The sequence below is a fragment of the Crinia signifera genome, chromosome 2 (genome assembly GCF_055691185.1).
Source record: "Crinia signifera chromosome 2, ASM5569118v1, whole genome shotgun sequence".
Taxonomy (NCBI): domain Eukaryota; kingdom Metazoa; phylum Chordata; class Amphibia; order Anura; family Myobatrachidae; genus Crinia; species Crinia signifera.
The window spans coordinates 3454213-3471005 of record NC_139218.1 but is presented as its reverse complement, the minus strand read 5'-3'; the positions used below and the strand labels follow the sequence as shown (position 1 = coordinate 3471005).

Below are 16793 nucleotides of genomic sequence, written 5' to 3'. Positions count from 1 at the left end.
CAAACGTCTCTTCTGCAAAAGAGGTTTCCTTACAACTTTCTGATCAGGTAGAGATAGAATCCTATGAGCTTGGGGACAGTAATTGTAGAAACCAAAGCACGGTAAGCGGCCAAATAATTAACGGCCTCCTCAGTTTTCAGCTTCATGAACCAAACAACCAGCACCCAGCAAACAGCCACGCGGCGCGCACCCAAACAGGCCACAGCATCTTGTGTAAAAAATAAACTGTTTTTATTGCTTGGGCGGAGAGAGGACGGAATAAAAACACAAAGCACAACAATATGGCGGTTCCTTCTCTGCCACCCAGGAGTGCAATTACGTCGTCTGCTATGGAAGACAAAGAGTTAATCCCGGCCCGGGGCCTCTGCCGGTGAAAGGCGAATACAGCGAGGCCCAGATCAGGTTTTGCATTGGGACCAGTGGCTGCGATTTCAGTATAAAACACAGAGACAAAACCTCATTTATACAAAAACATCTCTGGACAGTCTTAAAAAGAAACAAAAACACATGAAAAACATTCCAAAGAAACCGGGAAAAATGTGCTTTTCAGGTAAGTGGCGTGTCTCCGTGGTGGAGGCCCTTTGTACCCAGGTGTGTAGGACGGCGCTGTACACAGCACCTACTGTTCTCTGCCTGTACCCAAGCTGGCAGAGGTCCCTTTATTGTCATTGGTTCACATTCCAGGCCTTGCCTCTGTCAGGTACTTGGGGGGCTTATTGCTTACAGAAAGGGGGAGCATGCAAGGCTCCCATTGCCGTACCATCGTTCCAGTCTGTGTAGGGAAGACCCCGCTTTGGTCTCAATGGTTCTTTGCTCCCAGGTCACATTCCGGCTCTGTGCTTTGTATGTAACCCCGGGATGACAGTCAGTGGTCAGCATAAGACCGAGCGGAGTCCCTCCCTACAGTCCTAGCGTCAGTCCATCTCCATAGGCATGAGCCTGCGGTGTTCCCGGCGTTTCTCCTTCACCGGCTGGACCTTACAGCAGAACCGGGTACTGCAGTATCCGATCAGACAGGATAAGAGTCCCGCGAGCAGAGACAGGCCGGCTCCGATCAGCAGCGGATAGCGGAACGCACTCAGTACTGTGGGAGGAACATGTACAGTTACAGAATGCCTGGAATAAGCTATACACACTGTGCACACGATTCAGACCGGACAAGGACACTACAGCACTTGTCCAGTAGGTGGCACTAGAACATGTCCTGCAGCTCATATCATGCTCTGCCCCCTGCTGTCTGCATACAGTACTACAAGTGCGGCACAGACTGCTGCACATGGGAGGTTGGACCAGGGCGGGAAGGGGCAGGAGAACATAGGTCGGGATTATATAATTATTAATCATCTAGCACCAGTTACGCTACAAGGGAAAGATGTTTCTATGTAACATGTTGGTGACACCGGACTTGTATACCGAATATAAAGAGCCCAGGCACTATGGGGTAAATTCTCCATTGCATCCTAGGAAATGACAGACAGAATTTGATATGGGCGACATCACCTGCAGTACATTTACCCCTAAGGGCCAGATGGATCAAGCTTCAAAAGTGATACAATGGAAAGTGATAAACAGTCTATCAGCTCCTAACTGCCATGTCACAGGCTGTGTTTGAATAACAGGTAGGAGCTGATTGGCTGTTTTTCACTCTCCTCTTGATACATCTGGCCCTAAGTGAGCTTGTGCCCAGAGGCGGCGGCAGCAGCAGGGGAGGGGCACATGGCACAATAGCCGCCCATTAGCAGGGGCGCAGGGAAGAGCTGAATCCCCCCCTTTATGTTCAATTCAATACCTGCGCTAATATAATGCAGAATAATGCCGACATGGAGGAAACAAACTCAGATCATTCTACATAATAGTTTATTTCCTACATGGAATCACGGACTTATTATACTGTATGTTACATCTGCAGGCTGGACCACTACGGTATACTCACAGTCCATCCTGACGCTCATGGACACATAGGGGGAGGTGAGGGTTTCCTGACTGTTCCAGCCGCCGTCACCGCTTCGCACCCAGGGGGTCACCACGCAATAATGGCTGCCAGCATCTTCCTCCTCGCAGCTGTAGATACGCAGCCGATACTCCATGTTGCTGACTCTCTCCAGGGCCACTTCGCTGCTGCTGTTCCTTCGGCCGTGGTGCACCTGAGCAGAGCGATCGGCTGCCCCCAGGAACACAGCGGAGCCTCCCGGTCTCCGCACGTACCACGACACCTCAAAGGCCATGTCTTCTGCAGAGAGGAGGAGGAGATGTGAGCACTACCCACACAAAGACCTCCTCCATCTCAACCTCACATCCCCCATCTACTCTCCCTATAGTTCTGACATCACCAGGGAAGAGCGCGGGCTAAAGGAAGAAAGCGGAGCGCGGGCCAAGGGAAGAGAGCGGGGAGCGCGGGCCAAGGGAAGAGAGCGGGGAGCGCGGGCCAAGGGAAGAGAGCGGGGAGCGCGGGCCAAGGGAAGAGAGCGGGGAGCGCGGGCCAAGGGAAGAGAGCGGGGAGCGCGGGCCAAGGGAAGAGAGCAGGGAGCGCGGGCCAAGGGAAGAGAGCAGGGAGCGCGGGCCAAGGGAAGAGAGCAGGGAGCGCGGGCCAAGGGAAGAGAGCAGGGAGCGCGGGCCAAGGGAAGAGAGCAGGGAGCGCGGGCCAAGGGAAGAGAGCAGGGAGCGCGGGCCAAGGGAAGAGAGCAGGGAGCGCGGGCCAAGGGAAGAGAGCAGGGAGCGCGGGCCAAGGGAAGAGAGCAGGGAGCGCGGGCCAAGGGAAGAGAGCAGGGAGCGCGGGCTAAGGGAAGAGAGCAGGGAGCGCGGGCTAAGGGAAGAGAGCAGGGAGCGCGGGCTAAGGGAAGAGAGCAGGGAGCGCGGGCTAAGGGAAGAGAGCAGGGAGCGCGGGCTAAGGGAAGAGAGCAGGGAGCGCGGGCTAAGGGAAGAGAGCAGGGAGCGCGGGCTAAGGGAAGAGAGCAGGGAGCGCGGGCTAAGGGAAGAGAGCAGGGAGCGCGGGCTAAGGGAAGAGAGCAGGGAGCGGGGGCTAAGGGAAGAGAGCAGGGAGCGGGGGCTAAGGGAAGAGAGCAGGGAGCGGGGGCTAAGGGAAGAGAGCAGGGAGCGGGGGCTAAGGGAAGAGAGCAGGGAGCGGGGGCTAAGGGAAGAGAGCAGGGAGCGGGGGCTAAGGGAAGAGAGCAGGGAGCGGGGGCTAAGGGAAGAGAGCAGGGAGCGGGGGCTAAGGGAAGAGAGCAGGGAGCGGGGGCTAAGGGAAGAGAGCAGGGAGCGGGGGCTAAGGGAAGAGAGCAGGGAGCGGGGGCTAAGGGAAGAGAGCAGGGAGCGCGGGCTAAGGGAAGAGAGCAGGGAGCGCGGGCTAAGGGAAGAGAGCAGGGAGCGCGGGCTAAGGGAAGAGAGCAGGGAGCGCGGGCTAAGGGAAGAGAGCAGGGAGCGCGGGCTAAGGGAAGAGAGCAGGGAGCGCGGGCTAAGGGAAGAGAGCAGGGAGCGCGGGCTAAGGGAAGAGAGCAGGGAGCGCGGGCTAAGGGAAGAGAGCAGGGAGCGCGGGCTAAGGGAAGAGAGCAGGGAGCGCGGGCTAAGGGAAGAGAGCAGGGAGCGCGGGCTAAGGGAAGAGAGCAGGGAGCGCGGGCTAAGAGAAGAGCTGGGAGCGGGCTAAGATAAGAGAACGAAGCGTGAGGAAGAGAGCTGGGAGCGCGGGCTAAGAGAAGAGAGCTGGGAGCGCGGGCTAAGAGAAGAGAGCTGGGAGCGCGGGCTAAGAGAAGAGAGCTGGGAGCGCGGGCTAAGAGAAGAGAGCTGGGAGCGCGGGCTAAGAGAAGAGAGCTGGGAGCGCGGGCTAAGAGAAGAGAGCTGGGAGCGCGGGCTAAGAGAAGAGAGCTGGGAGCGCGGGCTAAGAGAAGAGAGCTGGGAGCGCGGGCTAAGAGAAGAGAGCTGGGAGCGTGGGCTAAGAGAAGAGAGCTGGGAGCGCGGGCTAAGAGAAGAGAGCTGGGAGCGCGGGCTAAGAGAAGAGAGCTGGGAGCGCGGGCTAAGAGAAGAGAGCTGGGAGCGCGGGCTAAGAGAAGAGAGCTGGGAGCGCGGGCTAAGAGAAGAGAGCTGGGAGCGCGGGCTAAGAGAAGAGAGCTGGGAGCGCGGGCTAAGAGAAGAGAGCTGGGAGCGCGGGCTAAGAGAAGAGAGCTGGGAGCGTGGGCTAAGAGAAGAAAGCTGGAAGCGCGGGCTAAGAGAAGAGAGCTGGGAGCGCGGGCTAAGAGAAGAAAATGTAGCATGAGGAAGAGAGCGGGGAGCGCGGGCTAAGGAAAGAGAGCTGGGAGTTGGCTAAGGGAAGAGAGTGGGGAGTGGGCTAAGATAAGAGAACGAAGCACGAGGAAGAGAGCGGGGAGCGCGGGCTAAGAGAAGAGAGCTGGGAGCGCGGGCTAAGAGAAGAGAGCTGGGAGTGCGGGCTAAGAGAAGAGAGCTGGGAGTGCGGGCTAAGAGAAGAGAGCTGGGAGTGCGGGCTAAGAGAAGAGAGCTGGGAGCGCGGGCTAAGAGAAGAGAGCTGGGAGCGCGGGCTAAGAGAAGAAAATGTAGCATGGGCTAAGAGAAGAAAATGTAGCATGAGGAAGAGAGCGGGGAGCGCGGGCTAAGGGAAGAGAGCTGGGAGCACGGGCTAAGAGAAGAGAGCTGGGAGCGCGGACTAAGAGAAGAAAATGTAGCATGAGGAAGAGAGCGGGGAGCACGGGCTAAGGGAAGAGAGCTGGGAGCACGGGCTAAGAGAAGAGAGCTGGGAGCGCGGGCTAAGAGAAGAGAGCTGGGAGCGCGGGCTAAGAGAAGAGAGCTGGGAGTGCGGGCTAAGAGAAGAGAGCTGGGAGTGCGGGCTAAGAGAAGAGAGCTGGGAGTGCGGGCTAAGAGAAGAGAGCTGGGAGCGCGGGCTAAGAGAAGAAAATGTAGCATGGGCTAAGAAGAAAATGTAGCATGAGGAAGAGAGCGGGGAGCGCGGGCTAAGGGAAGAGAGCTGGGAGCACGGGCTAAGAGAAGAGAGCTGGGAGCGCGGACTAAGAGAAGAAAATGTAGCATGAGGAAGAGAGCGGGGAGCACGGGCTAAGGGAAGAGAGCTGGGAGCACGGGCTAAGAGAAGAGAGCTGGGAGCGCGGTCTAAGAGAAGAAAATGTAGCATGAGGAAGAGAGCGGGGAGCGCGGGCTAAGGGAAGAGAGCTGGGAGTTGGCTAAGGGAAGAGAGTGGGGAGTGGGCTAAGATAAGAGAACGAAGGGCGAAGAAGAGAGCGGGGAGCGCGGGCTAAGGGAAGGTAGCGGGCTAAGGGAAGAGAGCGGAGCGCGGGCTGAGGGAAGAGAACAAAGCGTGAGGGAGAGGGCCCATTTTGTAGGCACATTGTGGGAGGCGTCTGCCATATTAAAAAGTGAGCTCAGCGGGTAACTTACCTGGATCCACGGCTGGACCATCGATGGTAATAATGCACCAGAACTCTGATCTCTCACCGCGGTATACGCTGGCGCTGTCTGATCTCGCAGACACATTGAATACGGGTCCTGATAGGAGACAAGAGAATATAAGGTTATGTCCTGACGCTAGCAGCATATAACACGTACACTGGGAGCGAGCCGGTGACAGGACAGAGCGGGGTCTGGTGGACAGCTGGATAGTGAGGTATCACCGCAACCCCCCACACTACATTCTATGGTGAAAGAACGGTGGGTGAGAACACCACACTGCGCACAGCACCGGCCTCATTGTGACACAGGGACTGGGAGGTGCCCCCTCGCTGCAGCCAGTACTAGGACAAAGGTATCCAGTCCACAATATACCCAAACTGTCCAGGATTTAAGAATAAACATGCTTGAGCACAGGTGACTTAACACCTCAGTCAATTTGATTTACCCATTTGTCCTTAAAACCAGGACTGGTCGGGCACCATTGCTGTAGAGGTTTGGTGGAACCACAGATTAGGCCACGTCAGACTAGATCAGTAATTGTCTGCAATGAACAGATAACGAGCAAGCCTGCAAGACAGGGGTTCTATGCTGTGTACAAGGGGCAGAGTGAGGGACAGGGGCTCTGTGCGCTGTGTACAAGGGGCGGAGTGAGGGACAGGGGCTCTGCGCTGTGTACAAGGGGTGTAGTGAGGGACAGGGGCTCTGCGCTGTGTACAAGGGGCGGAGCGAGGGACAGGGGCTCTGCGCTGTGTACAAGGGGCGGAGTGGGGGGACAAGGCTGCACAGTGCCTGCGGGACAGATGCTCTGCGCTGTGTGCAGGGGGCGGAGAGAGGGAACAAGGGTGCACAGTACATGCTGGACAGGGGCTCTGCGAGAGTCACCCTGAAAGGAGGTGTGCACTGTGTACAAAGGTGGTACACAGTGCGTAACAGCAGGCCCGCTACACAGCGCCCGGTATATAGTGTGTAGAGAGAAGATAGACATGGCAGGTTGTGACAACTATAAGCCACCCACATATATAAATGCCCCCCTGCCATAGTGAGGAGAGTCCCCACCTGACGTCTGGAACTCCAGCGGCACCACATTGGATGTCCGATTCTGCACCATTCTCCAAGCTCCGCCTCCTCCTTGTGTCCAGGCAGAGACCGTACATTGATACGCCCCAACATCTTGGTTCTGCGCTTGGTACAGCCTGAAGAGATAGGCTCCTTCCTTGCCCTTCTCCAGCATGGAGTTACTAGTGCTGGTCAGCTTGCGGCGGGTGACTCCGTCGCGGGCCAGCGTGAGGATATCGGTGGGGCCTGTGGTAAGCTGCGGGGGTCTCCGCGTCACCTGCACAGAGTAATGCGGAGACGGGATGTTCTCAGCCTGCACTGTGCACATCATCTCGAAGATGCCACCTGCCACGGACACCATCCTTATCAGCCTGGCATGAACGATGAGGGCAGGAGCTGCACAAAGATGGTTTAAAGTTTAATGGTGCGAAACAGAAACACGGCCTAACAAACACCCCCCAATGCTATACACAAACCAACCTTCCACATGCCAGGAGACATTGATGGGGTTAGAGGTCGCTTCGGCGGCCGATGCCCAGGTATCATTGCGCTGACGTTTCCACGCTGTAACCACACAGTGATAATTCCCCCTGTCCTCCTCGGACGTCCATTGGATTCGCAGAACAAAGATCTTGGGACCTCGGCGAGAGAGGAAGATCTCTCCCCTCTCCATTCGCTGCTGGTAGTGCTCACCCATGAGAAGGCTCCAATCATGGCTGAGGGAGCCCAGAAACCGAGATGTGGTGTCTGGAGCGTCAGCTGGACGGAAGTACCAGATGACAGAGAAGCGGGGGTCTCCGGACATGCTGACATCACACAGTAACTCTGTGGGCTCCTCAGACATCTGGGGCATCACAGATGTGGTCAGAGAGACAGAGAGGTCCAGTACTGTGATAGAAACAAATCTGGGATTAGTGCGGAAGAATGGTAGGGAGAAGGCAATTACAGAATAGGCCAGTACCTGTATGTAGGAGAAGAGGAAGACAGCTGAGAGATACAGAAGGTTTACTGACCCAGGGGGAAGAGAGGAACCTATCAGGGAGCAGAGATGGAGAACAGAGCGGGGCTACTGACCAAGGGGGAGGAGAGGAACCTATCAGGGAGCAGAGATGGAGAACAGAGCGGGGCTACTGACCAAGGGGGAGGAGAGGAACCTTTCATGGAGCAGAGATGAAGAACAGAGAGGTGCTACTGACCCATGGGGAGGAGAGGAACCTTTCAAGGAGCAGAGATGGAGAACAGAGCGGGGCTACTGACCAAGGGGGAGGAGAGGAACCTTTCATGGAGCAGAGATGAAGAACAGAGAGGTGCTACTGACCCATGGGGAGGAGAGAAACCTTTCAAGGAGCAGAGATGGAGAACAGAGCGGGGCTACTGACCAAGGGGGAGGAGAGGAACCTATCAGGGAGCAGAGATGGAGAACAGAGCGGGGCTACTGACCAAGGGGGAGGAGAGGAACCTTTCATGGAGCAGAGATGAAGAACAGAGAGGGGCTACTGACCGGGGGGGGGGGGGGGGGAGGAACCCATCAGGGAGCAGAGATGGAGAACAGAGCGGGGCTACTGACCAAGGGGGAGGAGAGGAACCTTTCATGGAGCAGAGATGAAGAACAGAGAGGGGCTACTGACCCGGGGGGGGGGGGGGGGGGAACCTATCACGGAGCAGAGATGGAGAACAGAGAGGTGCTACCGACCCAGGGGGAACAGAGTATGTAGAGAACAGGGGTTCTACTGAACCTGGGAGGAGAGAACCTAACTAGAGATCCATACTCTGGGAGAGGCAATTGGAAAATACAAATAGGAGACATTATTTCTTGAATCTAGAACATTTAAAGCTGATGTCCCAGATGATCCCATTCTGTAATACCAGTACACACAGATATCAGACCATAGCACATGTACTGCTGCTCCAGATATCCATGGCTCTGGTTACTGCAGAAGTGACCATACCAAGAGTGTATGGCTGTATGTGCGGGGATCAGGAGACTATGCAGGGACAGGTCATCCTGTAGTGGGCCACTCACATGGATAACGGATCCTCACGCTGGTCGGGTTGGACGTCCTTTCTGCTACAGGATGCCAGGTCTTGTTTGGCAGCAGGGCCCAGGCTGTGGCGTGGCATGTATAATCATCAGTACCCCATGCCACTGGCACCTGTATCTGACGGGTTATATTATTCTCCCGTGTAGGGTCAGGATCTGGCCCACTGGGTACCTCCTCCGCATTGGAGCTGAACCAGCGTACGCGGGTTATCAGTGGCACGTCGGAATCCAGCGATACCAGACAAGTCAGATTAAAGGGGCTTCCCTCCTGGACGTCTACTTCAGGCTCTGTGATGCTCACACTCAGATCTTTGTGGGGAGAAGAGAAAAACAATGATGGTTCCAGTAGTATACAATTCATATCAGCCAACCATTACCCATCCAGTCCCTATACAGTCATCTCACCCAACCATTGTCCATCCAGTCCCTATACAGTCATCTCACCCAACCATTGTCCATCCAGTCACTGTACAGTCATCTCACCCAACCACTAACCATTCAGTCCCCATAGTCATATCAGCCAACCATTACCCATCCAGTCCCTATACAGTCATCTCACCCAACCTTTGTCCATCCAGTCCTTGTACAGTCATCTCACCCAACCATTGTCCATCCAGTCCCTGCAGTCATCTCACCCAACCATTGTCCATCCAGTCCCTGTACAGTCATCTCACCCAACCATTGTCCATCCAGTCCCTGCACAGTCATCTCACCCAACCATTGTCCATCCAGTCCCTGTACAGTCATCTCACCCAACCATTGTCCATCCAGTCCCTGCACAGTCATCTCACCCAACCATTGTCCATCCAGTCCCTGCAGTCATCTCACCCAACCATTGTCCATCCAGTCCCTGTACAGTCATCTCACCCAACCATTGTCCATCCAGTCCCTGTACAGTCATCTCACCCAACCACTAACCATTCAGTCCCCATAGTCATATCAGCCAACCATTACCCATCCAGTCCCTATACAGTCATCTCACCTAACCATTGTCCATCCAGTCCCTGTTCAGTCATCTCACCCAACCATTGTCCATCCAGTCCCCGTAGAGTCATCTCACCCAACCACTAACCATTCAATCCCCATAGTCATATCAGCCAACCATTACCCATCCAGTCCCTGTACAGTCATCTCACCCAACCATTGTCCATCCAGTCCCCGTACAGTCATCCCACCCAACCATTGTCCAGCCAGTCATCTCACCCAACCACTAACCACCCAGTCCCTATACAGTCATATCACCCAACCATTGTCCATCCAGTCCCCGTACAGTCATATCAGCCAACCATTAAGCATGTAGCCCCCGTAGTCCTCACCCAACTACCCATCCAGTCCCCGTACAGTCATCTCACCAAACCACTACCCACCCAGTCCCCATACAGTCAGCTCACCCAACCAATACCCACCCAGTCCCCATACAGTCAGCTCACCCAACCAATACCCACCCAGTCCCCATACAGTCATCTCACCAAACCACTACCCATCCAGTCATCTCACCCAACCACTACCCACCCAGTCCCCATACAGTCATCTCACCCAACCACTACCCACCCAGTCCCCATACAGTCATCTCACCCAACTACTACCCACCCAGTCCCCATACAGTCATCTCAACAAACCATTACCCACCCAGTCCCCATACAGTCATCTCACCCAACCATTAACCATCCAGTCCCTGTACAGTCATCTCACCCAACCAATACCCATCAGTCCCCGTACAGTCATCTCACCCAACCACTACCCACCCAGTCCCCACTATCCACCCAGTCCCCAAACAGTGATCTAACCCAACCATTAACCATCCAGTCCCTGTACAGTCATCTCACCCAACCAATACTCATCAGTCCCCGTACAGTCATCTCACCCAAGCACTACCCACCCAGTCCCCAAACAGTGATCTAATCCAACCATTAACCATCCAGTCCCTGTACAGTCATCTCAACAAACCACTACCCATACAGTCCCCGTACAGTCATCTCACCCCATTACTACCCCAGTACAGCACACTGAACTGCCCATTTCACCCCATTACTGCCCGATCCAGTTCGGTCACAGCGGTCACCCATCACTGCCCACCGTTACTTCTCATCCATTCAACATCGATGCCCAAATAGTCTCCTGAAGATCATCTGGCCTTGGCATTATTTATCCGACCCAAATGGCACAGTCCATGCACCCCACTCTGCCCTAGGCACATTCTGGGCACCCGCTCTGACCAGCCACATCCCTAGGCACAGTTAGCAAAGAATTCTCTTTTGCCAAGTTACTTACCAATTGGCCGGACTGCCATACGGGCAACTGCTACCCTCTTCTCCTGAATCTTCTCCCAGCCGTCAGGCCCCTGCACCCAAGTACGGGCAACGCAGCTGTAATTTCCCGCATCTGATGGCTGCGCCCCATCCACCGTTAGCTGGTACACATCGGCTTCGGTCGTGTCCAGCCGTACCTCGCCGCTGGTGTAACGGACTGCGTACTCCGGGCCGGGCTGGAGGCGCCCCAGGTGTGTAAGTGTCAGGACCTCGGTGGCAGTGCCCTCAACTTGGTGCTCCCAGGTGAGCGAAAGGTGGGTGTGAGCAGCAGATTCTGCAAATGACGCCTGACACCGGAGCTGGAATGAGCCGCCATCAGTCACGTGGCGGACATTTGTCAGACGACCCTTCGTACCTCCAAGTCTTAGCGAGTCGGAGATCACTAGATGCAGAAAAGGAAGGCGTCAGATGAAGTCCAACACAACGCCACTAGTGCCAGGCGCTACAGATACCCAATAATTATCTTATAAACTAACTAGTACCAGGCGCTACAGATGCCCAATAATTATCTTATATACTAACTAGTACCAGGCGCTACAGATACCCAATAATTATCTTATATACTAACTAGTGCCAGGCGCTACAGATACCCAATAATTATCTTATATACTAACTACTACCAGGCGCTACAGATACCCAATAATTATCTTATATACCAACTAGTGCCAGGCGCTACAGATACCCAATAATTATCTTATATACTAACTACTACCAGGCGCTACAGATACCCAATAATTATCTTATATACCAACTAGTGCCAGGCGCTACAGATACCCAATAATTATCTTATATACTAACTAGTGCCAGGCGCTACAGATACCCAATAATTATCTTATATACTAACTAGTGCCAGGCGCTACAGATACCCGATAATTATCTTATATACTAACTAGTGCCAGGCGCTACAAATACCCGATAATTATCTTATATACTAACTAGTGCCAGGCGCTACAGATACCCGATAATTATCTTATATACTAACTAGTGCCAGGCGCTACAGATACCCGATAATTATCTTATATACTAACTAGTACCAGGCGCTACAGATACCCAATGATTATCTTATATACTAACTAGTGCCAGGCGCTACAGATACCCAATAATTATCTTATATACTAACTAGTGCCAGGCGCTACAGATACCCAATAATTATCTTATATACTAACTAGTACCAGGCGCTACAGATACCCAATAATTATCTTATATACTAACTAGTACCAGGCGCTACAGATACCCAATAATTATCTTATATACTAACTAGTACCAGGCGCTACAGATACCCAATAGTTATCTTATATACTAACTAGTACCAGGCGCTACAGATACCCAATAGTTATCTTATATACTAACTAGTACCAGGCGCTACAGATACCCAATAGTTATCTTATATACACTAACTAGTACCAGGCGCTACAGATACCCGATAATTATCTTATATACTAACTAGTACCAGGCGCTAGAGATACCCGATAATTATCTTATATACTAACTAGTACCAGGCGCTACAGATACCCGATAGTTATCTTATATACTAACTAGTGCCAGGCGCTACAGATACCCGATAATTATCTTATATACTAACTAGTGCCAGGCGCTACAGATACCCAATAATTATCTTATATACTAACTAGTACCAGGCGCTACAGATACCCAATAATTATCTTATATACTAACTAGTACCAGGCGCTACAGATACCCAATAATTATCTTATATACTAACTAGTACCAGGCGCTACAGATACCCAATAATTATCTTATATACTAACTAGTACCAGGCGCTACAGATGCCCAATAATTATCTTATATACTAACTAGTACCAGGCGCTACAGATACCCGATAATTATCTTATATACTAACTAGTACCAGGCGCTACAGATACCCAATAATTATCTTATATACTAACTAGTACCAGGCGCTACAGATACCCAATAATTATCTTATATACTAACTAGTACCAGGCGCTACAGATGCCCAATAATTATCTTATATACTAACTAGTAGCAGGCGCTACAGATGCCCAATAATTATCTTATATACCAACTAGTGCCAGGCGCTACAGATACCCAATAATTATCTTATATACTAACTAGTACCAGGCGCTACAGATACCCAATAATTATCTTATATACTAACTAGTACCAGGCGCTACAGATGCCCAATAATTATCTTATATACTAACTAGTACCAGGCGCTACAGATACCCAATAATTATCTTATATACTAACTAGTACCAGGCGCTACAGATGCCCGATAATTATCTTATATACTAACTAGTACCAGGCGCTACAGATACCCAATAGTTATCTTATATACTAACTAGTGCCAGGCGCTACAGATACCCAATAATTATCTTATATACTAACTAGTGCCAGGCGCTACAGATACCCAATAATTATCTTATATACTAACTAGTACCAGGCGCTACAGATACCCAATAATTATCTTATATACTAACTAGTACCAGGCGCTACAGATACCCAATAATTATCTTATATACTAACTAGTGCCAGGCGCTACAGATACCCAATAATTATCTTATATACTAACTAGTGCCAGGCGCTACAGATGCCCAATAATTATCTTATATACTAACCAGTAACAGAAAGCTGCAGTATATACTATGGCGGAGACCGCACAGCAACATGACCTTAAATAAGGAATTATTCTAATTCTCTGCTAATGAATACAAAAACATACATTTACTAGTAAGCCCGCTTGAAACAAATGCTTGTAAAGCCAGTCTGCTACCTTGTGATTGCCTCTGTGTTTGTGCATGTGTAAGAGAAGCAGATGGCAGTGTTTCCGAGACACACAAATGGACACTAGACAAATATATATATATATATATATTAATAAAAAAATATATAAGTATCTACAACATCTATTTAGATCTATCTAATCTCCCCAGCGCTGTTTTTTTTGTACACTATGTCCGGCAAGGTGCACCCTGCCGCCTGGCATTCCCCTGGCCCAGGGACAGATACAGGGGGGTGAAGATCGCCCCCTGTATGAAAACTAAATCTGCCCCTGCGGCTAGCGGGAAGAAGGGATCCTGGGAGCCGCTGCAGCTTCCAGGCGGCCGGCAGCAGAGAGAGACTCAGAGGCTGGTGGCGGAGGGATCCTAGAAGCCGCTGCAGCTTCCCGGTGGCCGGCAGCAGAGAGAGACTCAGAGGCTGGTGGCGGAGGGATCCTAGAAGCCGCTGCAGCTTCCCGGCGGCCGGCAGCAGAGAGAGACTCAGAGGCTGGTGGCGGAGGGATCCTAGAAGCCGCTGCAGCTTCCCGGCGGCCGGCAGCAGAGAGAGACTCAGAGGTTGGTGGCGGAGGGATCCTGGGAGCCGCTGCAGCTTTCAGGTTGCCAGCAGCAAAGTGAGAGACTCACAGGCTGGAGGCGGAGGGATCCTAGAAGCCGCTGCAGCTTCCCGGCGGCCGGCAGCAGAGAGAGACTCAGAGGCTGGTGGCGGAGGGATCCTAGAAGCCGCGGCAGCTTCCAGGTGGCCAGCAGCAAAGTGAGAGACTAAGAGGCTGGTGGCGGAGGGATCCTAGAAGCCGCTGCAGCTTCCTGGCGGCCGGCAGCAGAGAGAGACTCAGAGGCTGGTGGCGGAGGGATCCTAGAAGCCGCTGCAGCTTCCCGGCGGCCGGCAGCAGAGAGAGACTCAGAGGCTGGTGGCGGAGGGATCCTGGGAGCCGCTGCAGCTTCCCGGCGGCCGGCAGCAGAGAGAGACTCAGAGGCTGGTGGCGGAGGGATCCTGGGAGCCGCTGCAGCTTCCCGGCGGCCGGCAGCAGAGAGAGACTCAGAGGCTGGTGGCGGAGGGATCCTAGAAGCCGCTGCAGCTTCCCGGCGGCCGGCAGCAGAGAGAGACTCAGAGGCTGGTGGCGGAGGGATCCTGGGAGCCGCTGCAGCTTCCAGGTTGCCAGCAGCAAAGTGAGCGACTCAGAGGGAGACATCAGGGTGCTCAGTGCGGTTGGTGGGACGCAGGGAGAGATGCGGCTGCTGAATATTTTGAAATGACTGGCCGAGAGTATTTTCTCGGCCAATCAACGTCCGGCCAGTCATTTAAATATATTTAGCAGCCGCATCCCGCACCGCCGCCTGGCAAAATACCGCTACAAGCACCCAGCCGCTATTTGGACAGACCCACTACTAGGAACTGCCAGCCCCATGGACCATGCTACCCGCCCCGCCCCCCCGCATGGGGAGGGAGGTCCCCGGTCGGATTGCCAGCAGGTCCGACCACCAAGGGAGAGGAGGAGAGGGACCTGCTCGCAAGAGCTTACACTCTACAAGGGAAATCAGTGGACGCAGAGAGCGCGGGAAGAAGTACAGGCGATGGGGGAGACGTGGGGTATATTAGGAGCACGAGTAGAGGGAAGAAGTCCCAGGGGGGTCAGGTGAGGGGACATACAGTGCAGACTGTGGGGTACTGCGAAAACAAGGGGGGGGAGTGGTGGTGGTGGTGAAGCAACAATAACAAGATATTTACAAAAAAAAATTGAGAAACAAGAAACGAGAGTGTTCTGCAGTACCCGGCTGTGCCACCAGGAGGGGCAGGAGTACCCTGCATGGCATGGATGGAGGATGTGGCAGAGAGAACCAGGAGATCCTGGCCATTACCGGTCTGCTGGAGCGCTCAGCGGGAGAGAATCCACATCCACAGCAACACAACGACCAACTGCTACAGTGGTGTACTGAAGAGATGACAATCGTCTCCTGAGGACCCAACTCTCCGACGCTAATGCTTCGAAAGCTAGTAGATGTAGTTTCACCATATCCCAGAATGGCGATAGCCCAGGGGTGCGATATCGGGCAGCTTCGCATCCCCATAGAAACCTATGGGGGATGCGGCCGGCGGCGCTGCAGGGGGGGATCGCAGCAGGGATCGGAGATTCTATGATACATTTAGGAGATAGTTAATATTTGCGGCTAAACCCCGAAAACGTGTGTTAGCCGCAAATATGGTTTGATAAATGGGCCCCTCTGTACCAATATCACACATCGATAGTGCCAGGAAAGCCCCATATATACCTTTCAGCTGTAAGTGGGCATCATAGTTCCCGCTGAAGGTGGCATCGGTGCTGGGCGTGGAGCAGGTATAGTTGCCCTCATCGGTGGTCTTCAGCTGGCGGATGTGCAGGACCACGGCGTTGTTGCTCACCCTCTGAAGCTTGATGCCCCCCGATCTCACCCGGGCAGAGAACGAGATGTGCGTGAACGAGTCGTCCCAGGTACTGACTACCCCAACAGGGGGCCCGGATCCGGAGGAGAACGTCCAATCAAAGTTCTGTTCTACGGGGCCCTCATACTCGGTGACGTTACAGGAGAGGGAGACGTCTGTCCCATCCACTCGCAGAAGGGGACTGCTGGGGACACCGACTATCCGACCCCACACAGCATCTGTAGGAAGACAGGAAGAGGTCACATGATCATGGTACAAGCTGGGGGAGGGAAGGGGTGGGGACTGGTTACACCAATCATGTGCCGAGTGCCTCCTCTATGTCATCAGGATGCGCCCAGCAAACAGGTCCTGGGATAATTATAGGGTGACCAACTCATCCCTTTAATCCGGGACACATATTAATTACACAGGTTCTGTGGCTGGCTTTCACCTGGTTTTAAACTGCCACAGAACCTGTGTAATTAATATGTGTCCCGGATTAAAGGGATGAGTTGGTCACCCTAGATAATTATCTCATTTACAAGTGAAAGCAAGAGCACGGTCAGTGCGTCCCTCGGTCCTACTGGTCTATTCCTGGCCCTGTCAGTGCGTCCCTCAGTCCTACTGGCCCTGTCAGTGCATCCCTCAGTCCTACTGGTCCATGCCTGGCCCTGTCAGTGCGTCCCTCAGTCCTACTGGCCCTGTCAGTGCATCCCTCAGTCCTACTGGTCCATGCCTGGCCCTGTCAGTGCGTCCCTCGGTCCTACTGGTCTATTCCTGGCCCTGTCAGTGCGTCCCTCAGTCCTACTGGCCCTGTCAGTGCATCC

General features: G+C 53.4%; 1 protein-coding gene across 1 annotated transcript in view; it reads right to left on the bottom strand.

Moving 5' to 3' along the window:
- Positions 1–209: 209 nt before the first annotated feature.
- PTGFRN (prostaglandin F2 receptor inhibitor) overlaps positions 210–16793 on the bottom strand; it is a 102238-nt gene continuing 85654 nt past the window's right edge. Inside the window, exons 3-10 of the mRNA XM_083168904.1 lie at positions 15837–16205; positions 10775–11194; positions 8486–8812; positions 6943–7350; positions 6463–6858; positions 5395–5502; positions 1934–2230; positions 210–1084 (exon numbers count right to left, since the gene is read on the bottom strand). Of these exons, the coding sequence (XP_083025030.1) occupies positions 915–1084; positions 1934–2230; positions 5395–5502; positions 6463–6858; positions 6943–7350; positions 8486–8812; positions 10775–11194; positions 15837–16205 (2495 nt within the window). The 3' untranslated portion in view covers positions 210–914. The remainder of the gene's footprint in view (positions 1085–1933; positions 2231–5394; positions 5503–6462; positions 6859–6942; positions 7351–8485; positions 8813–10774; positions 11195–15836; positions 16206–16793) is intronic.